This window comes from Lichenostomus cassidix, chromosome 2 (genome assembly GCF_008360975.1).
Source record: "Lichenostomus cassidix isolate B80296 chromosome 2, HeHo_3.0, whole genome shotgun sequence".
Taxonomy (NCBI): domain Eukaryota; kingdom Metazoa; phylum Chordata; class Aves; order Passeriformes; family Meliphagidae; genus Lichenostomus; species Lichenostomus cassidix.
This window is the reverse complement of record NC_139482.1, coordinates 1,145,937-1,167,804: the sequence shown is the minus strand read 5'-3', so window position 1 is coordinate 1,167,804 and position 21,868 is coordinate 1,145,937. Positions and strand designations below refer to the sequence as shown.

The 21,868-nt window shown below is 47.7% G+C and overlaps 1 protein-coding gene across 1 annotated transcript in view; it reads left to right on the top strand.

Annotated features, from left to right (window-relative positions):
* The window catches only part of PTH1R (parathyroid hormone 1 receptor), a 79,522-nt gene extending 57,875 nt beyond the window's left edge, over nucleotides 1–21,647 (top strand). Inside the window, exons 6-13 of the mRNA XM_085050066.1 lie at nucleotides 1,266–1,452; nucleotides 3,973–4,126; nucleotides 10,121–10,181; nucleotides 10,688–10,754; nucleotides 13,929–14,023; nucleotides 15,796–15,937; nucleotides 16,154–16,195; nucleotides 17,566–21,647. Coding sequence (XP_084906192.1) covers nucleotides 1,266–1,452; nucleotides 3,973–4,126; nucleotides 10,121–10,181; nucleotides 10,688–10,754; nucleotides 13,929–14,023; nucleotides 15,796–15,937; nucleotides 16,154–16,195; nucleotides 17,566–17,928 — 1,111 coding nt within the window. The 3' untranslated portion in view covers nucleotides 17,929–21,647. The remainder of the gene's footprint in view (nucleotides 1–1,265; nucleotides 1,453–3,972; nucleotides 4,127–10,120; nucleotides 10,182–10,687; nucleotides 10,755–13,928; nucleotides 14,024–15,795; nucleotides 15,938–16,153; nucleotides 16,196–17,565) is intronic.
* Nucleotides 21,648–21,868: the final 221 nt, after the last annotated feature.

The following is a 21,868-nucleotide window of genomic DNA, read 5'->3' as shown; positions in this document are numbered from 1 at the left end:
CCCCTCCTGGTGCCAGACCCCATTCCTGCCCCATCCCTGTTCTGCCAACCTTTTCCTCTCATTCCATTTCCCACTGGACGCTGGCAAGGTTGTTAAAATATTCCATGTCCACATATGCAAGAGAATTCCTGTTTTTTCCTTTATCCACATCCTCAGAGCACTTCATTTCCTGCCCAGAGCACCCAGGCAACTGTGCTGGAACATCTCTATCCCAAGGATCAGAGCAGCAGCAGGGATCAAACCAGATTTTATCCCAGATAATCCAGAGATTCACTGACTCCATTTCAAACGCAGGGAACAAAGCCAATTTTCATTTAAAGCTCATCAGTTCCACTTGGTGCAATTTGGATTATAACAGCACGGAGAGCAAGCAGTGGTGTTATGATAACATCCCTCAAAAGGGATAAAAACACAGCTTGTAATTAGTGGAGATTATTGGGATTTAGGAGGATATAAATCCATTCATAAATCCAGGCATGGCAACAGAGCTCCAGAGGACAGAGGGGACCCCACAAGCCTAGGTCCTTCTTCCCAAAATCCTGATTCTAAAACATACCTCTTATTTCTGGCTCAGGCCCTTTCCCCTCTCACCACCCAGCTTTTCCCCAAAAAAAGGACCCTAAAGTGCTTTACAACCAGGATTTGTGGGGTCACTGCTGCCATTGCTGGGGTGAAGCCCACAAACTGTTCCCAAGGGTAACATTTCCATCAGGAAACAGGGAGAGCAGCCCAGCACACTGGAGTTACTGCTGGAGTTGCTCCTAAATTGGGCTGAGCATAAAAATTACCAGGAATTTATAGGAACATCTGGGAGGTTTACCATGGCCACAAGTTCTGGATGCTCTGTAGTCTTCTATGAATAGGACACAGGGAATGGCTTCCCACTGCCAGAGGGCAGGGATGGATGGGAGATTGGGAAGGAATTCCTGACTGGGATGGAATTCCCAGAGAAGCTGTGGCTGCCCCTGGATCCCTGGCAGTGTCCAAGGTCAGGTTGGACAGGACTTGGAGCAGCCTGGGACAGTGGAATGGGATTGGAACTGGATGGGCTTTAAATCCCTTCCCACCCAAACCATTCCATGATTCCCTGGAGCAGGGATTAACCCATTTCCCATCCCACGGGATAGACAGGAGCACAGGGAATGGTGACCCTCACTCTGCTCCCCAGGGACACAGTGCCAGTGGGAGAAGCTCTCCAGAGCCAGAGGTGACTCCATCCAACAGCTCAACTGAACTTCCCAATCCTTCTTTTTCTCCCGTTCCAGACGTTTGCACTGCACTAGGAACTACATCCACATGCACCTGTTTGTGTCCTTCATGCTGAGAGCCGTCAGCATCTTCGTGAAGGACGCCGTCCTGTACTCCGGCTCAGCCCTGGAGGAGATGGAGAGGATCTCCGAGGAAGACTTGAAATCCATCACGGAAGCACCTCCGGCAGATAAATCGCAGTTTGTGAGTATTCCCAGAGCAGCTGTTTTCCCAGGATTCGTGGTTTTGTCCCCTCTGTTGAACAAATCCCTCTTTCTGGGGGTTTTCCACCCTACTCACCTTTCACAGCATTTTCCCATCCTTTCCCACTCCCAATCCATTGGTTCAGACAAATTGCCCAATTCCTGGGCTAAGGAAGAGCTGTTCCCATGGCAGTCAAAGCCACTCCCAATCCACTGGTTCAGAGGAATTGCCCAATTTTCCAAATGCAATGGGCTAAGGAAGAGCTGTTCCCATGGCAGTCAAAGCTTTGATGCTTTGACTCCCATCTGCAGCTACTGTTTCCAACATTTCCCCAATAACCCCTGGAGTTTGTGGTTGTGGAAACATTCCTGACCACCCCAACACAAGGCACATCCAGCCTGGCCCAGAGCACTTCCAGGGATGGGGAATGCACAACTTTTCCCACTCCCATATGGAAAAAAACACATTTTGGAAGGGAAAATGGCAGGAAGGTGTCATAAGAAAGGGTGGGGCAGATGTCTACAAGAGAGGGATCTTGGACAGAATCATTGGGGTTGGAAAAGAATTCCAAGGTCATCAATTCCATTATGTGTCCCCAGCCCAGAGCACTGAGTGCCACATCCAGGAATTCCCTGGACACCTCCAGGGATGAGGACTCCAAACCTCCCTGGGCAGCTCCTGCAATGCCTGACCACTCCTTCCATGGAGAAATTCCTGCTGATGTCCAACCTGAGCCTCAGGTTACTTTTATGGTTGGTTGAGACAGTCCAGCCAACCCAGGAAACAAGTCAACATCCCAAAATAAAAACAGAAGTGAGGTCAGTTGGACTTTTCTCCAAAAGTCCATATTTTTTCACTGTATAGGAAGCTCCAGCAGCAATATTTGCATTGTCCATGTGCTTGGGGGAGGATGAAGTCCATCCTCACATTTCCAAGTTCTCCCAGACTTCTGAAGTTCTTCTTGTCATTGCTCCCATCACTGATTTCCCATGGAATCCTGGATATGGCACCTTCAGGCTGGAGTCACCATCCCAGGAGGTGTCCAAGGAGTTCCTGGCTGTGGCACTCAGAGCTCTGGTGGGGATTGGGCACAGTTGGACTTGATGACCTCGGAGGTCTTTTTCAACCTCAAGGATCCAAGGATAAACTTCCTGCCTGTGGGTTTGCTTGGCTTCTCAAGTCTTTCCCAGCTACAACCAGGGACTGACAGCACCCTGTGGAAAACCAGAGGATTTGGGAATGCCCCACTGTGCATCCGAGTGTGCCAAGTGGAATTTTGTCATTGTGTTCCCTTCCCATCCCTGAGATCCGTGTCATTAATTTACAGAGTCGCACTCAACACACTCCAAAACACTCATTTTTTTGGAAAGAACGCAAAATGTTTCACTGCATTGTTTTGTGTTTCTCCTCGTGCCGGGCTTGTTATAAGGAATAATTTGGATAATGTATGGCATTCTTCGGATATCAGCATTTAATGGCATTTCCCACTCTTCGGAATTGAAAGGCAAACAAGCGATGAAAGCAACAATTAATGGATTTCTTTTGTTTCCAAGGGAAGTGTGAACTTTGCAATTATTGCATCATGTTCCCTGCATGAGGCAAGAAATACAAAACTTAAATGTAGATTGCTCAACTTAGATGGGGATTTTTTAAACAAATAAGAAATATTATTAAATTTATGGAGATTTTTAATTGCTCCATTTTAATTTGCTTCGTCTGTGAAAGAAAATGAGTGTAATGTGTCTGCATCGTATATAAATCAATATTCAAATATATTGAATTACTAAAATAAATTAATAAACAAAATAAATAAATAAATTTAAATTAAATAAAAATTTTAAAAAATTAACACACATATTATACACATATATACACACAATTATATATATATATAAATATATATATGTATGTGTATATAATATCTGTGTATTAATTTTGATTGACAAAGAATTAGCATAAGAGTGGTGCCAGGATAAAAAAATTCTCTTTTTCTCACCAAGATATTATTGACATTTCCTCTCAGTCCTTTTTATTCCCCTCAAGGGAAGGGACAGCACAAATATGTGCGACAGCCAAGGGATATGTTTGGTAGCCCCAAGATTCCTGGGAAATCAAAATTTCCAGACTCCATGTCTGCATTGACTAGAGGTGGCTTTGTACCAATTAATCCCAAAGCAGCACCAATACTTGGCAATCTTTCCCTGCTGGAGCTGGGAAATTGGGAAGAAGGGTGGCTTTGTCCCACTTGGTCTCAAGGACATTTGCCATCATCTCCCTGTCCTCCCAAATTCAATGCTGGAAAAATGATCTCTGGCTCAGGAGTTTCTTTCCAACAGCTCCTCTTTTCTCAGTCAGCTTTTTCCCCCTTCTAAAAACCCTGCAACAGAATTTTCCAACTTATTTTGCCTTTTCCCATGTTAATTCCCACACAAGCCTTGTTTCCCACCTCGTCCCGATGTGTTTGTGTGGCACAAGGATCTGACCTGGCATTCCTTCTCTGTCCTTCCATGGTCACTGCAGGTGGGCTGTAAAGTCGCCGTCACCTTCTTCCTCTACTTCCTGGCGACCAATTACTACTGGATCCTGGTGGAAGGGCTCTATCTCCACAGCCTCATCTTCATGGCATTCTTCTCGGAGAAGAAATATCTCTGGGGATTCACGTTATTCGGCTGGGGTAAGTCGTGGAATCTCCTTGGGACTCGCCTGGAAAAGCCTCTTGGAGGTGGTTCTTGAAGGAAATTGTGGATATGGAGAAATATTGTGGATGTGGAGAGGGGATGGATGCAGGAGGAGCATGAGGGGACTCTTGCGAGGACAGGTTTTTCCATCTGGGAAGCCTTTAGCATTTCTGAATAGCAGTATTTACACCGTGGAATTTCCAGGGTCTCCAGAAGGATCAGCCCAGGCTTGGAGAGGCAGCACAAAGAGCCAGGGAATCCCAGGATGGATTGGATTGGATTGGATTGGATTGGACCATAAGGATCATCCAGTGCCACCCCTGCCACGGGCAGGAGCACCTTCCACTGTCCCAGGCTGCTCCAAGCCCTGTCCAACCTGGCCTTGGACACTTCTAGGGATCCAATGGAAGCAACAAATCCCTACTGGTGCCTCACCACCTCCCATGGCAGGAAAAGTGAGGGCTAAATTTGGGATGAGACAGCCGATTTCAGGGAGTTATCCCTGTCTCTTCCCAGGACCTCCTGCTGAGAAACCAGCCCTGGGCTGGAGGGGCAGGACTTTGTGGGAGGTTTTCATCATCTGCTCCTGACGAGAGCCCTGAGCTCTGATTTCCTCCCTCAAACCTCAGCTGCTTAAAATCCTTGAGGTCTCCCGAGCCTCGGAACACCACTGGAAACCTGCAATTTGTGGGGAGGACTTTTTAATTTTCCTTTTCTTTCAACGTGGGCATCCTTTGCCTGAGTAATGGGAAAGGGGAGGGATGTGGTGCAGGGAAAGGGCTCATTAGGAGAGGACGTTGTGGGGACACACATTTTGGAGGAGAATGGGTTTTCTGTTCACTCCTGGCTTTAATTTTGGCTTCCCAGGAGTTACGAGGTGCTGGGACAATAAAACAACAGCCCAGGGTTGTCTCAGAGCCTGGGGGTTGGGAGGAGAGACAGGAATGTTTCAGATGATAGGAAGGAAGGAAGGAAGGAAGGAAGGAAGGAAGGAAGGAAGGAAGGAAGGAAGGAAGGAAGGAAGGAAGGAAGGAAGGAAGGAAGGAAGGAAGGAAGGAAGGAAGGAAGGAAGGAAGGAAGGAAGGAAGGAAGGAAGGAAGGAAGGAAGGAAGGAAGGAAGGAAGGAAGGAAGGAAGGAAGGAAGGATGGATTTTGGAATTCAATACCTCAAGGCAGGACTCTCTCCAGCCTTTCTCCTTCCCAAGTGGGATATAGGGAAGGAGCTCCTTCCAAACCTCATGTCAGAAACTGCTGGTGCTGCCACAGCAAAATATAAATATTGTATATATTTATATATATGTGAATATAGAAATATTGCAAAGTGGGAATCCATATCTCAGGAAAAGTCTGCTCCTGGGCATCTGGAAGGATTTTGGGAAATTAATGAATTGAGAGATATTTGACAGGGCTCAGAGCAACCTGGGATAGTGGAAGACATCCCTGCCCTTGGCAGGGGGTTCAATGAGATGGGATTTTAGGTCCCTCCTAACCCAGATAATCTGGGATTCTATTTTGGGGATTTTGCATTTCTTATCTCAGCTGCTGAGGGATGGAGAGGGCCTTGGATGGCACCTCTTTGCTAAAATAAATGAACAAAACCCCAACTAAATTAAATTAAACTAAATTACATTTTTTCAAAAAATAAGAAAAACAACCCCATCCTTTTCCAAACCTTCAAGCTCTGTAAAATTTACCTCCCAAAAAAATCACATCAAACTTCCCAGAGCTGACTTCAAGAAGCAATTCCCCAGAGAGGGAAGCAGCTGGAAAATAATGCCATATGTTTAACAAGCAAACCCAAAGGAAAACAGTGGGACCGGGCAGGGATTGCTCCCATTAATTCTCCCCAGCCCTGCCAGGGAATAATCATTTTATCAGAGTGACCACAGGGCTGGAATCCCACCTGTCACAACAGCCAGCATCCCTGGGCTTCCAGGAGTCTGAGGCTGCTCCGTGGAAATTCCTCTGGAATGAGAACACAGGATCCCTCCGGTGGCAGTTGGGATTGCTTTGTTTGGATTGGGATGATAATGTCCACACAGGACGGACGGATTGTTTGGATAATTTTTGGGCACTGGAAAGGGCAAACCAATCCAGGAGCCGCTGGAGACAGTGGAAAAACTCCAGTTGCCTGCAGCAGGCACTGGATCCTTCCCACACCGCAGCAGTGAGTGACAGGGAATCAGGGATAAAGAATTATTCCACAGAAAAGACAAGTTTTTCCCCAAAATTGGGATATTCTGACAATAGGCAGTGTTGGATTTGTCCTGCCTGGAAATGTCCAAGGTGGAAAGAGGGAGTGAGAATCACTCTGCACCAACTTATTTCTGGGAAAAGCAGGACAAAGAGTGATTCTTTGATGTCAGATCCATGGATTTCTGTTTGGTATTTTCAATCCACATCCTCACTGGCACCAGCTCCATCAAAGTCCTCAGTTCCCCTCTTCCAAGGGAGACCCTGCTGACAGAAAGGAACTCATTCCACGCCAGCACCCACTGAAAATAAATAAATAATGACATTATGGGCAGCGAGAAATCCCTCGGGAGACTCCCAGCTCCCTGCAGCTGTTTGCTGAAGGAAGTTTAGGAACCATGACCAATAGCCAGGAAACCCAAGCTGGTTCCATTGGCATTTTTCCTTCACACCACGTTAATTCCCACACACACATGGCTGGGCTGCCCTGGGTTTCAGCAAATGGGGATGGCAGGGACACCTGGAAAAGGTAAAAAGGATGGAGTGAGGTGCTCCAAAAATCTGTGATGGTGAGCCCTGTGTGTTTGTCTGAGCAGGAATCATCCTTCCCTGAAAATCTGGTACCAAGCAAGACTAAGGGCATTAAAAGTATTATTATTATTATTCCCATTTAATATCAGGAAAACAGGACACACAGGGACTGATGAAACATTCAGTGTTCCTCAGAGAGGTTTTTAAATCCCAGGGAGTTGAGCCCAGAATTCCCAGACCTACACAAGGTCTTTATTCCTAGACTCCCTTCCACTAGTTGATCCCTCACTCCACATGCATGGAACCCATTTTTCCAGCTGCTGGGAGACACAGACATGGGAAAAGCCGCAGAGGGGGTGGGGTGGCAGCAGATCTTTCCCATTTTCCAGCTGCTGGGGAGATTCCTGACTTGATAGCACCTGCATTGTACACACTGTGTGTGGGGCTGGAATGCACAGCGCATACAATGTGGATTCTGTACAAGTCGCACACGGCACGGCGGGAGGACATCCATCTGTGTATCCATTCCTCCATGCATCTGTGTATCCGTGTATCCATCCCTCCATCCATCCATCCATGAATCCGTGTATCCATCCATCCATCCATCCATCCATCCATCCATCATCCATCCATCCATCCATCATCCATCATCCATCCATCATCCATCATCCATCCATCATCCATCCATTCAGCCATCATCCATCCATCCATCCATCCATCATCCATCATCCACCCATCCATCCATCATCCATCCATCCCTTCATCCACCCACCCACCCATCCATCCATCCCTGCATCTCTGCATTCCCAGACTCCAGGACACCACAGATTTTTTTGAGATTTCTTTTCTTCACCCTGGTGCCTTGGTTGGCCAGATGGATTTAACCATGGATTAGTTTCATGGATGAGCTGCATCCTCTTGGATGTCCTTCTCTTTGTGGATATCTTTGAGGACATCAGTCCTGATTTTTTGGTTAGGGAAGGGAATGAAGCTGGGAAGGGCTGGAGAATTCCTGAGGGAGCTGGGAAAGAGCTCAGCCTGGAGCAAAGGAGGCTCAGGGGGACCTTGTGGCTCTGCACAACTGCTGCCAGGAGGGGACAGACAGGGGGAATCAGGCTGTGCTCCAGGGAACAGGGACAGGAGGAGAGGGAACAGCCTCAGGCTGTGCCAGGGGATGGTCAGGTTGGATATTGGGAATATTCCTTCCTGGAAAGGGCTGTCCAGCCCTTTGTGTCACTTTTTTTAATTTTGAGGACATTTACATTTGTTCACACTGAGAAAAAAACAGGGAAGAGACAGAAAAACAAATGGAGCAATAAAACTGATGGAGGAATTCACCTCCTGTGTTTTGCACAAAATATCAGGGATTCTTTTCCTAAATTTGTCTGAAGGGAATGAGGCAGCAGCACACAGGGCACAATAAATGCCACAATTGGGGTTTTTAGGGATAACCATTTTCTCCTGGATATTTTATTGCTGCTTGGAAGCTCAAACTCAGCACAGGATTAGTAAGAACAGGAATTGTGTCTCTTCTGGAGTGCAGGACAGGAGAGAGAGGAACAAATTCCTGCCAAATATATCCAAATCTCAAAAAACAATCCATCCTTCAGACTCAGAGCTTTGCCATAGTGGGAATATCCAACATCTCATGGACAGCCTTTCAACATGGCAGTTCCTCAGTGGATACAAACTGGAAAAGCAAAAATTGAATCTTTGAAGCCTTTGATAATAATCCAGAGCCTGCCCTGCTTTCCATGGATAGGTGGATAGCAGGGAGCAGGAAAGAGCCAGGCTGTCACAAGGAATCACCACCTTCCCCGAGCTCCGAGTTCCCAGTGCAACAGGTCAAGGATTCTCTTCCCAGCGCCAGCAGCGCCGGGAATTGTGGAGCGGGATGAATTCCTTATAAACGTGGCTTTGTAGGAGCGCCGGGCCTGAGTGAGGCTCTGTGTTTAATTATTTATGCTTTCTTATATTACCTCGGCATTCCCAGCGCCCGGCCGGGATAAGGGCCCCGTTGTCCCCGGGTTTGGGACACAGCCATCCCCGCTCCACACCCCGTGGGCAGGAAAACCTTTAAGCGCCCTAATGAGACTTAAGTGCACGCTGAAAGTTAAGCCTGGGCTTATCCCCGAGCCCCAGCGAGCTTAGACTGGGAACAGCCTCTTCCCAGTCCCCGCTGATAAATGTCGCCTTTATTTATTTTTTAATAATTTTTTTTTTTCTCCCCACCTGAAAGGGGTCATTCTTCCCGAATTTGTGGGAGCTACTGTGGGTTGGATCTTGCCTTTTAAGGGAAGCCAGTAGGGGACTCGGTTGTACAAATAACTGGAGACCCTGAAAAAATAAATAGGAGGTTGCGTTTGGATACTGGGGGATTTTTTTTTTTTTTACGTTTCACAGGGACAAGATGATGGCCCAGGGTGGCTGTGCTGAAATCAGGATGGTTCATTTGGGAATGGACCTTTGGCTGGAGTGTTTTGGAAGAATTATCCTAAATTTTAGCACTTCTCTGGTTTGTGCAGCAGCTCTCTCACACTTGGCAGAGCTTCCAATCCATCCAGGGATTTCCTGGGAGAAACAGCCTGACTCCTGATCCACTTTTCCTTCACGTGAAGGAAGGGAGGGAATATCCTGGGGAAGGTGTGCTCCACAAACCCATGAGAATCATGGAATGGTGTGGGTTGGAATGGATCTTGAGGATCAAGGCCACCACTGCCCCATGTCCCCAAATGCCACATCCATGTGGCTTTGAAATCCCTCCAGGAATTGGGACTCTACCACCTTCCTGGGCAGCTGTGCAGGGCTGGACAGCCCTTTCCATGAGGAATATTCCCAATATCCAACCTGACCATCCCTGGCCCAGCCTGAGGCTGTTCCCTCTCCTCCTGTCCCTGTTCCCTGGAGCACAGCCTGACCCCCCGGCTGTCCCCTCCTGTCAGGAGCTGTGCAGAGCCACAAGGTCCCACTGAGCCTCCTTTGCTCCAGGCTGAGCTCTTTCCCAGCTCCCTCAGGAATTCTCCAGTCCCTTCCCAGCTCCGTTCCCTTCCCTGGACACTCTGCAGCCCCTCAGAGTTCTTGTCCTGAAGGGCCCAGAACGGAATCCTTCACTTCTCAGATGTGAAAGCTCAGCCTTTCCAAGTCTAAATTACACCTGAATAATTCAAAACTGCTCCTTCCACCTTTCCCCAGCCCAGCCCAGCTGGAATTTCGTCGCTGGAGCCCTCAGTCCCCACTGACCCCGTGTCACCTGTGCTCTCTTGCAGGACTCCCTGCTGTGTTTGTCACAGCGTGGGCCAGCGTCAGAGCCACTCTGGCCGACACAGAGTAAGTCCCTCAAGGTTTTCTTCTCTCCCTTTTACGTGAAAAGCTTCTCTGGGATTTGTGGGTGAATTGAAAGGGAAAAGGAACCAGGCGAAGCTGGAATTCTACTGGGATGTGAACAACCTTTGGAGGAGGGTGGTGGATGATGGGGAAGGATAAACTTTCATTTTGCAGAATTCAGTGGGAATACCTGCAGTTGTTGTCCTGGAGGATAAAGGGATTGCTAGGCAGGGACAGGACTGGGATCCTTAAAATCCCTGAATGATTTGGGCTGGAAGGGATCTTAAGGATCATCCCATTCCATGGACAGGGACACCTTCGATTATCCCAGGTTGCTCCCAGCCCTGTCCAGCCTGGCCTTGGACACTTCCAGGGATCCAGGAGCAGCCACAGCTTCTCCTCCAGCAGGCTGTGGAGGAACTCATCCTTCCAGGGAGATTTTTCCAAGGAGATTCCTGAGTCTGTTGCTCTTCCAATATTTTCCTGACAGGATGTCGATCTCTCCTCAGGTGTTGGGATTTGAGTGCTGGCAATCTGAAGTGGATTATTCAGGTGCCCATCCTGGCAGCTATCGTGGTGAGTTTGGGATGAGGGAAGGGGTGGGAAGAGCTGATCCAGCATTTCCTACTCTAACACAAATCCCACCTTGCAGTAATCCCTGTATATCCACTTTGAGGAGGTTCTGTTTGTCCTGCCTGGAATTTTGATGGCTGCATATGGCAGAGGGAGTTTGTCAGCAACTTCAAGGAGACAAAAGTCCCATATTTTTAGGGATGAGACCCTAAAATCATTAACACAACGAACATTCACGGTGATATTTCCAACCCAGGTGATCCTGGAATCTCCCAGGGTTCACAACACGTTCTCCCAAGGCATCCCCAGTGGGAAGAGATGGAATTTGGGGCCTCTAGCTGGACCAGAGCTTTTCCCTGGCATGTTTCAAGGTCATCCCATTCTTTCTGAACCAATAAAAGCTTGGGAAGCCTCAGGGATGGGAAGGAAAGTTAAACCATCCCAGCTTTGATTGGATCTTTGATCACTGGGGAGGATTATTCCAACCCAAAAAAAGGATCCAAGTGACATTGTTCAGACACAGGATGAGCTCTCCAAAGCTGGAGAGGTCGTTATGGGATTTAATTATCTGCACAAGGTGAATTCAAATATGTCTTAATTAGCTAAACCTGCTGTCCCAGAATTCATTAATTACCCTCTTTGCTCCCTCTCTTTATTCGGGGTTTTTCATCTCTCGATGGAAAAAGCTCATCCACCCTCACAAACCCCATTCCCCTCATCACTCATCCACATGTGGAGTCAGTAGGAATCTCTCCCTACTCTTGTGGGTTTGGAATTAGGCTTTTCCTCCCACCTCACAAATCAGGAGGCCTTGGAAGATGCTCAGTGCGGGTGAGAAGAACACCAGACACACAAAGAGCAGGAGATTTTCCAGGGTGGATTTTCCAGGGCTCATCTGTGCCACTAGGTGAGTTTTTTGGGGTTTGGGGAAAGCTGGATTTCACCCTTTTGGTGGAAATTCTCCGCCTGGCTCCAGCAATTCCTTGGAAGAAATGCATGGCTGAGACCACAGCGTTGGAAATGGAACAGTGGAGGCTGCAGAAGAAAGTTCAGATGGTTCAATTCAATGAATTCCAGCAACCCCATTGCATTTCATTTAAAGGCCAATTAGCAGAGGAGAAAGAGCCCAATTGAGGCTCATCCTTGGAAAAATAAGATTCCTCCAGGAGGCTGTGCCTGCGCCCCGGCAATTTGCAAATGCAGCTGTTTACTATGCAAAAATATTCTGTGGGTTGTGTCTGTTTAATTTCTGTGGGTTGGTATTGTTCACTTGGCTGCTCCTGCAATTCCCACACCGATCCTGCATGGCTGGACTGAGCCCTGCGTTTTCTGGATGAAGCTTTGGAGGCTTTAGGGTTTAAATTCGCTCCACTTTCGGCTCATTTGGATGTGATTCACTCATCTGGATTTCTTTTAAAATGTAGCACGTTTGGGAAATCAGAGCAGTTTCCCTCCTGGGGGTGGTAAGGTTGAGCATCTTTAATTGAAGTGACAAAGGCAGCATAAAGATCCCACTTTAGAGCCTTTAAAGCTGGAAAAACTCATATAAAGGCATAAATCCTGCTTGGTTTTTCCCTCAAGGATTGGTTTCCAAGGAATTCGATGCCCCCAGGCTCCACTCTTCACTGCCTGTGAGTCCATCCCTTCCTTATAATTCCTATGCCAGCCAGGAAATTTCAACCAAATGGAACTCAGGGAATGGGGTTGTAGGGATGTAAAACTCCCACAAACCTCACAAAAACAGGGAAATTACACAGGAGAGGAATTTCACTCATATCCCAGTGAGGGGAAAGGGTGTGGCAGGACCTTCCCTGCTTTTCTATGGAAAAGAGTTTTATGGAAAAGAGTTCCAAATGAACTTGCACCTCGTTAAAGGAGGAGGAATCCAACCACAGGAGACAAAGGATGGCAAAGCAGGCCCTGCTGCTTCAGGGAACTCCTGGTTTTACCAGGGAGGATAATTAACCACTGGAATGACTCTCCGGTGGTTGTGGTGAGATCTTCATCACGGAAACGCTGGAACCTGGATCTGCTCTGGCTCCAACCAAAACGAATCCAAGGAGGTCTCCTGGACTGTCCAACGTGAGGTTCACAATGGTCCCTCCCTAAAATTCCAAGCCTGTGTGTGGCGTGGCAGTTTGGTTCCTTGGAATGCCAAAGGAATCCATAGGAAACAGCATTTTCCAGCACCATGGATCTGCTCAGAGCAGCTACAGGATGGTTCTTCCCTTGCCATAATCCCATGGATGGGTTTGGCTGGGCCAGCAGCCAATGGAATTCCAGTTCCAGGGACACCAAGCTCTGAAGTGACCTACAAGATGGGAATTTCTCCAGTGTCAACCCATCTTTCCTCTCCATGAGGTGTTGCCATTAAATTTTCCTCTGTGTGTTCCTGTAGGATAAGATTGGAATCATGGAGTCACGAAGGTTGGAAAAGTTCTCCCAGATCATCAAGTCCAGCACCACTGTGGTCACCACTAAACTTTGTCCCCAAGTGTCACATCCACATGGCTTTTGACCACTTCCAGGGATTGGGATTCCCTGGACAGCCTGTTCCAAGGTGGTCAGGATTGTCCTGGTTGAGCAGTTGGCCATGAGTTGGATTCATAGATGTCTCCCTGAAAAGAATTTGATGTAACTCCCTGATTGTCCTTATCCATCCTTATCATCCCAAACGCTTCCCAGAGGAAGCTTGGCAGTAGAAATATGGGAAAAATCCAACAGTTTTGTTGCCCTTCATTTTTGAGCTGTGATCTCCAGTCAGGTCAACTCTGTGTCTCCATCATGGTGTAGTTTGCTTGTTATTCCTTCCTTTTGCACGTGGAAATGTGGGAAGACATCCTACAAATGTTCCTGAGGGGATCTTAATCCCCACTGGGCAGGGAAAGACAAATAAAGCCTTGTTTTGGTCTTCTCCAGGTGGCTGCTGGGCTGGCTGGCTCAGGTGTTTCCATGGGAGATGTCCACACCTCGTGAGCCATTCCCTTCTCTCCCTGAAAGTTAAAAACCTGGGATGATTCCTGGGATGCTCATCCCTTCCACAAGACAAGTTCTCCCAGGAGGAACTTCCTCCAGAACCCCAACCTCTGCCTCACCAGGGGGAAACATCAACTCCACCATTTCCATCATTTTCTAACCCTTCTCCTTCCTCTGTCGTTTGTTTTCTTCCCCCTGCAGGTAAATTTTATTCTTTTTATCAATATTATCAGAGTCCTCGCAACCAAGCTCCGGGAGACGAATGCAGGGAGGTGTGACTCGAGACAACAGTACAGGTGAGTGTCACCTGCCCTGGGCCCATTTTGGGATGGGACAAAAACGTCCAGAGTGTCACCTGCCCTGTCCCCTTTTTGGGATGGGACAAAAACGTCCAGAGTGTCACCTGCCCTGTCCCCTTTTTGGGATGGGACAAAGTCTCCTCACTTCACCCCTTTGGCCACAGAGGAAGCCCAGGGTGACACTGGAGCCACCTAAAATAAGGTGAGAAGGTTGTTGTCGGCCAAGTGTGGTAATGCAGAATGAATCAGCGTGATTTAAACCTCTCCTAAACCTTTCCAATCCAACCTGCTGGAGGTTAGGGAGGAATTCCAGCTCTTCAGCTGGTTTTTAAACCAAAATTGTGAAAATAAAACGTTGCTTGTGCTGTTGAAGGCCGTAAAATTTGTGTCAGTTTATTTGCTTTTATTTCTTTCCCTCATGTGCTTTGTAAAGCTTGGCCTATTTGTTAAACCTGCCCTTGGGCAGCTGTTTCAGTGCCTTGGCTGAACTGGGAAAAAAAGATTCCAATTCCGTTGTTTGTTTGGTCTTCCTTTGTTCTGCCAGCTCGTTTCCCTTGATAATTCCTGTTATTTGTAGCATGGTCAAAACTGGCTGGAAAACTCGGATTGTTGGGACACCACGGCTGCTTCAGAGCTCCCAAAGCTTCTCGAGATCTCCTGGATTTCCCAACAGGATACTTGGGAAGGGGGAGAGCAGAATTATTTGGGATGCAAACCATGAGCTCACGTCTCCCACCTCCCTCTCCAAGCACACATTTGAGGCAGGAGGGAGATCTGGCAGGAAAACACCTCCTGGTTTTCCTCGCTGCCCTGTCAGGGCTCTGATTTATCCACTTATTTACTTCTCCCTGGCCGAAGCTTTGCCGTTAATTATGGTTTGGATGGGGCCAGCTCCTTTGAAAGTGCTCAATTCCCTTGGTGGTTTCCAGGCGCTGGACAGAGGCAGCGCCGGGGATTTCTGGGAGTGATTCCTGCCCTTCCCGATCCCTGCTGCACTCAGGGACTTGCTGGAACTCCTGGCAGAAGGTTTAATCCCTCAGTTAATGTCACTTCCAGGCAAAGCTCATTCCCTCCAGAGCCAGCCCAGCCAAGCACTCAGGGTTGTGGTACCTCCTTGGAGTCCTCAGCATAGGATCTGCTTCCCAAAGAAAGGAGCTTTTCCAAGTGATGCTGAAGCCCAAATCACCTCCAAGGAGTGTTCAGCTCTGCCCTGTCCTCTTCCCCTGGATATCCAGAGTAATTCCACTCCTGATTCACTTCCCTCTCCTCCAGCACTGCTCATTGCACAGGAGCCACTAAATCCAGGTGGATTTTCCTATTTTGCCTCAAAGGGCAAATCCCAGAGTGGCTGAGGTTGGAAGGAACCTCTGGAGATCATCCAGCCCAAGCTCCTGCTCTGGCAGCATCACCTACTGAGGGTTGTGTAGGACCACATGGAGATGGAGAGCCATCCTTAGGGATGAGGGGATTTATTTGGTGCTGGAATTGCAGCCCACATTCCTTTCATTCCTTCCCACCTTCCTTCCACCCATGATCCTGATCCAAACCCGGAGCCAGTTTAGGGCTGGAAAAGGCATCTCGGTCACATCCCACAGGAGAAGCAACAGCCTGGAATTCCAGGTGGAATTCCACAGAGCCTGTGTCAACATCCCATATCCAATGGGACAAGGAGCAAACCACGAGCAACTCATGCTTATTGACAAGCCTGGCTGGGTTGGTGATGTCAGGGAATTTTATCCATGAATAATTCCCGGTTTTCTTCCCTGCAGGAAGCTGCTGAAATCTACCCTAGTCCTTATGCCTCTGTTTGGCGTTCACTATATTGTTTTCATGGCTATGCCATACACAGACGTGTCAGGGATTCTTTGGCAAGTTCAAATGCACTATGAAATGCTGTTCAACTCTTTCCAGGTATTGGAACTCTGGGAAACCACGGGAATTTCGGTGGGGAGAGGAGGGAAATGGGGCTGCAAGGTCTTTGGCTGGATTGGATTCAATACATTGGATTCAATACATTGGATTTAATCCCTGAGGTTGAGTGTTGCTGATCACATTGGGGTTCTGGGAAGAGAAAAGATCCAAATTTCCCAAAATTCCCATTAATTTGTTGTTCCCTTCTCCTTCCAGGGATTTTTTGTTGCCATCATATACTGTTTTTGCAATGGAGAGGTGAGTTGTCAGCATCTTCTTTATTTACCTCCTTTCTTGGGTTCATTCCACACCCAGGGGATGCAAATCAGCACATCCTCATTTTTCTACAACAACCTCGTTTTCCATTCCAAAATCTGTCAATCCACTTGGAAAGTTCATTTTTTTCCTGATGGGAAACACTCAGGTCAATATGGCATTGGAATGAGCCCCATGGATGGGGCTAATGGAGAAAAAAAATGTGGATTTTTTAAAATTTCCCAGCACAAGAGCTGTTTAGTGCTGCTTGATTGTGGCAGGAAAAGAAGTGGCTTGATAGAGTAGCTGATTGCCTAAGAAACTCTGGATTTTTCCAGGCTCTTTTGACCCTTTTTTTTTACTATTTTCAGAGTAATATCCTTTCATTTCTTTGTTTCCATTAACTCTCTCTATTGCTGCAAATTAGGAAAGTGGATGGTCAGCGGCTGCACCCCAGGGAGGAACTTCCATGGATTGGCATAAAGCTAAATTTATGGATTTTGAGGGGAATTTTTCACCTAAATTCATGGATTTTAAGGGGAATTTTTCACATAAATTGATGGATTATAAAGGGAATTTTCTGCCGAAATTTATGGATTTTAAGGGGAATTTTTCACCCATATTTATGGATTTTAAGGAGAAATACAACCACAAAATCATTGTTTATGTTCCGCAGATAAAACCAGGATAAAATCTAAGGGGAATTGATCTCATCCTGACCTCAGCCATCTACTTTAGGTCCAGTCTAAAGCAACAGGCTCAGTCTAAAGTAGGCAGCTGACTTCTTTTTAGGGAAATTTCTCAGGGTTAAGGTGGTTTATCCCACTTTGAAGGGATTTTCTCCTGGATGTGCTGCTCTCTATCCCTCAGCCCTTGGGCAGAGTGATCCCAACCATTCCAGCCAGATGTTTTCATCCATTCAAGCTTGCCAGTGTCCAATATTTCATTTGGAAAGGGCAGATTTAATGCGAATTTACTGTTTTTTCCGATTTCATGGAGTCACAGAATCTCCTGGTTTGGAAGGAACCCAAAAAGACCATGAAAGTCTAAATCCCTAAAGAGTTTCCCACCTATTCCCTCTGTGAGCAGCACATTTTCCCAACATTTTTCCTCTCCCGCTCATGGGGGTTTTTCCCCATTTTTCCCCTCAGGTCCAGTGTCCAATATTTCATTTGGAAAGGGCAGATTTAATGGGAATTTACTGCTTTTTCCAATTTCATGGAATCACAGAATCTCCTGAGTTGGAAGGAACCCACAAAGACCATGAAAGTCCACAGAGTTTCTCACCCATTCCCTCTGTGGGCATCACAGAGGGAATTTTCCTGGCATTTTTCCTCTCCCACTCACGTGTTTTTTCCCACTTTTCCCCTCAGGTCCAAGCAGAAATAAAGAAGTCATGGAGCAGGTGGACTTTAGCCCTTGACTTCAAAAGGAAAGCGCGGAGTGGGAGCACAACCTACAGTTATGGACCAATGGTTTCCCACACCAGCATCACAAATGTAGCCACGAGAGGGGCGCTGGCCCTCCACCTCAACACCAGACTCATTCCAGGGACCCTCAACGGGCACCGGAATCTGCCAGGTTATGTGAAAAACGGCTCCATTTCGGAGAATTCCATGCCTTCCTCCGGCCCGGAGCAGTACAACAAGGATGAGGAATACCTGAACGGCTCCGGGCTTTACGACGGAGACAGACCCACGGTCCTGGTGGAGGAGGAGAGAGAGACAGTGATGTAAAGAGAGGAGGAGATCAAAAACAAAAATTCAGCCAAAGGATGAGAAAGGTTCCCGGAGAGCATTTAGTGGGAAAAGACCATCGGGCCACGCAGCGGATTCCGAGGGTTTCCATGCAGTTTCTCCGTTCTGTGGAACGAGAGGTTTAAGTTATTTGGGAAAAAAAAGCCACCAGTGTGGCTGGCGGGTGATCCCATCCCTGAATTGCGTGATCCACGATTTCCTGGTGAGAGCAGAGCCAGAGCTCTCCAGACCTGCTGGACACCAGAGATCCCTGGAGCTCACCAGGGAGGGCTGCAAAGCCCCACGTGGTCCTTGGAGAACTTGGAGAGCGTGGGAGGCCAAGGAGGACGGGAATGTCCCCGGGAAAGCAGGAGTGGTGCAGGGAGGCTCCGGTGCCATGGTCCCGCAGGGGACAGGCCACCCTGGGGTCCATGCTGGGGTTTGGGTTGTTCCCTGCCTGGGAATCTGCCTGGTGACACACACAGGGGTGGGAAAGATCTGTTGGCCAAAGGTCCTGTTGGGTACGACCAGTTCTGTGTTCTTCTTCCCTTGGGAATGCTCACTCCCTGGCAAAATGCTCCTCTGGGATGGGGAAGGGTTGCATTCATGGGTGGGATGCAGGCAGGAATTCTCCTCTCCTTTCCCTGAGTCCCAGGAGCAAGGCAGGAATTTTAGGGGGAAAAGGTGGTTATTGGAATGTGCGACATTCCGGTTTTTCCACGTGCAGCAGTGGAGAGGGAACCACAAAGGGCAGGGAATTCGCAGATCCCAAGGGGTGTTGGTGGCTCAAATCAGTTCCTGGGGGGATAACCCAGCTTTCCTGTTCTGTGGGTGCTCCTGGAAAGCTCCAGTCCTTCCTTAAACTGTTCCTCACTCTGCCCTCTGAGTGTCCTGTTCTGCAGGATCATGGAATCCTGGAATGGTTTGGGTTGGAGGGACCTTAAAGCTCATCAGTGCCACCCCAGCCATGGCAGGGACACCTTCCACTATCCCAGGTTGCTCCAAGCCCAGTCTTGGACACTGCCAGGGATCCAGGGGCAGCCACAGCTTCTCTGGACAACTAATCAAAACCCCAATGAGGAGAAAGACTCCACCAGCAGCAGCCAGCTGGTCTTCTGAGGGATAGTTAAGGAATAACATCCCCAGGCTCTGGAGGGAGGCAGGAAGAGCAGGTGGGATCCTGGCTCTGTGTCCCAAATCTTCATCAACCTCTCAGATTGGAGTCTCACCAAAGTCTGGTAGAATCCAAGGAAAGATCACATCTCTGAGGTTTGGATTCACACCTGGTGAGGGATGGGATGGCTGGGAGGTTCTGTCAGCAGCTGGAGCTGCTCGCCAGCAGCTGCAGGTCACAGAATCCCAGGATCCCTGAGGTTGGAAAACAACTCCAAGGTCATCGAGTCCAACTGTGCCCAATGCCCACCAGAGCACTGAGTGCCACACCCAGGGGTTCCTTGGACACCTCCAGGGATGAGAGCTCCAAACCTCCCTGGACAGCCTCTTCCAAGGCCTGACCACCCTTTGCATGGAGAAATTCCTCCGGTTGTCCAGCCTGCCCCCCCGCCCTCGCACAGCCTGAGGCTGTTCCCTCTTGTCCTGTAAAAGAACCCTTTGAAATTCAATATTTATTTGTTGTTTTCTTGTCTCGTATCATCAAAAGAAGTCAAATCTCACCACAACCATTTCCCACCAAATGAGAGTTTCAAAAAGATCAAATTTTCAAAGATTCCTCCATTTTCCTGCTCTCTTCTTCTGCCCCTCCCGATTTTCTCGCTCGAAGACATTTCTGAGTTATCATTTCACTGCTGGAACAAAGCAAAAATACCAAAAAAACCCAACCCGTGACTCATTATTTGCTCGTGTTTATTACTCAACTCAAGATTGAGAACATTTGACAATTCCTCAGAAATCCAAGGCATTACCAAAAGCCATAAATTTATTTATGAACAAATACAACTCATAAAATGCGGCCTTGACTGCATAAAATGCAGTCAGTCATGAAATGCGTTCAGCACTGGATTATTTAGAATTAAAATAAATAAAACCTGTTGTTAAATGTAGGTAAAAATTACAGGCACAAGGTTGTACATGGGGAAGAAATATTTTTTTTTTTAAATCCTTTTAATTGCAAATTATAGATAATGGATTTTTTTTGGGATGTTTTTGTGCATGAGCAACATTCATGCAAAAATCGGGATAATGCTGACACCAAAAGAGAGGGAAAACTGCCATGAAGGCACAGCAGGATCTGTTTGCCAAAGCCCATTCCCATCATTCCTGGGCTGCTCCCAAACTCCTGATTGAGAGTATGGATCAGGATCTGTCAGCTGGAGATGCAGGGTCCTCCCTCCCTGATGTTCCTGAGGAAACATCAGAGCTGGCATGGCTGGAAAGAGAGAAGAAGCTCCAAGTTCTGGTTGTGATTTGTCCTGGAAGGACAAACGGAATGGTCCTGTTGGAGCTTTGGATTCAGAGCTCCTCTTCCCTTCCTCCATCACCAGGTGACATTTCCTGAGGAGAATTTATCCCCATCCAAAGGTATGAGTCCACCTGGGATGACAGATTGTCTCCTGTCTGATTTTCCATGGAAACACAGCCCTGAAAGCCCCAGGAAACAGAAACCTGTGAGGGGAGGATTCATTTGTCCAGAATTCATCCACTGCCCTCAGCAAATCCTGCAGGAATGACAGGGCTTGTGTCAATCCCGGTTCAGATCCAACGTGGGATCGTGGAGTGAAGAGAGCAGATTGGAGTTGGGGTGCAGCAAACGCAGCATGGAATCATTAGCATGGGATCATTGTCATGGAATCATTAGCATGGAATAATTATCATGGAATCATTATCAGGGAATCATCAGCATGGGATCATCATCATGGGATCATCCCAGGATGGTTTGGGTTGGAAGGTGCCTCAAAGCCCATCCCATTCCATGGGCAGGGACACCTTCCACTATCCCAGGTTGCTCCAAGCCCTGTCCAACTTGGAAAACAGGCCAAGAAACTTTCCCAAGTTCACTTCAAGGAGCAGGCAAAGCCCCAAAGGAGCTGTTCCCTGTTTTTTTCCCAGTTTTCCCTCCTCCTTTGTGTCAGATTTCTGCCCCTTTTCCTCCCATCCTAGAAAACACCTGGCAATACTCCAGAGTCCTCTGGACCTTCTCAGTTCTCCAAGCCAAGCTGTGCTCTGCAGTATCCCAGCTGACTGCCTCACATGGAATCTCCTGGAAACTCTTGGATTGGTGTCCTCCAGCACCACGGAGATGTTGGGCTTGGACAGGGAATCTCACACCCTTGTGCCTCTTCTATTCCATCCAGAGCATCAGAGTTTCCCTCAGGATTCCTTGCTCCATGATCCCCCCTTTTATCTGGATGGACACCCAGCTGTTCAATCTTCCTTTAATTTCTTTGGGATGGCTTTCGGCAGCAGTTTTGGCATTCCTGCTTCTCCCAGATAAGTGCAGACAAATGTTTTTCTGCCTCCTCCATTCTCCTTGGTCGTGGTTCAGATGAGATCATGTCTTGTCCTGTCCCTCACCATTCCTCAGCTCTGCTCCTCAGCTTGTTTCCGAGCCAAAAGATCTCCCAAAATCGAATTTCTCAGCCAGGGATTGGCTTTGTATATCTGTTCATGGGCAATCAGCTGGAGGTCATGGAACATCCACAGCTGGGAAGAATTTTCCACTTTTTAAACCACGAAAATACACGGAGAGGGAAGATCTCCAATTTTTGAATTCCTGTTTGTTGTCTTGACAAGCTCAATGGCTGAAAGGTCTTTTAATTTCAGGTTCTGATGTTCCAAAATGTTAAGAAACCACATTTATAGGCTGGGTTCTTTTTTTCACACATCCTCCTCGGTGTTTCCAGGTCATCCTTGGTGATTCTATGTCCTCCTTGGGGTTTTCAGATCATCCTTGATGTTTCCAGGTCCTCCTTGGGGTTTCCAG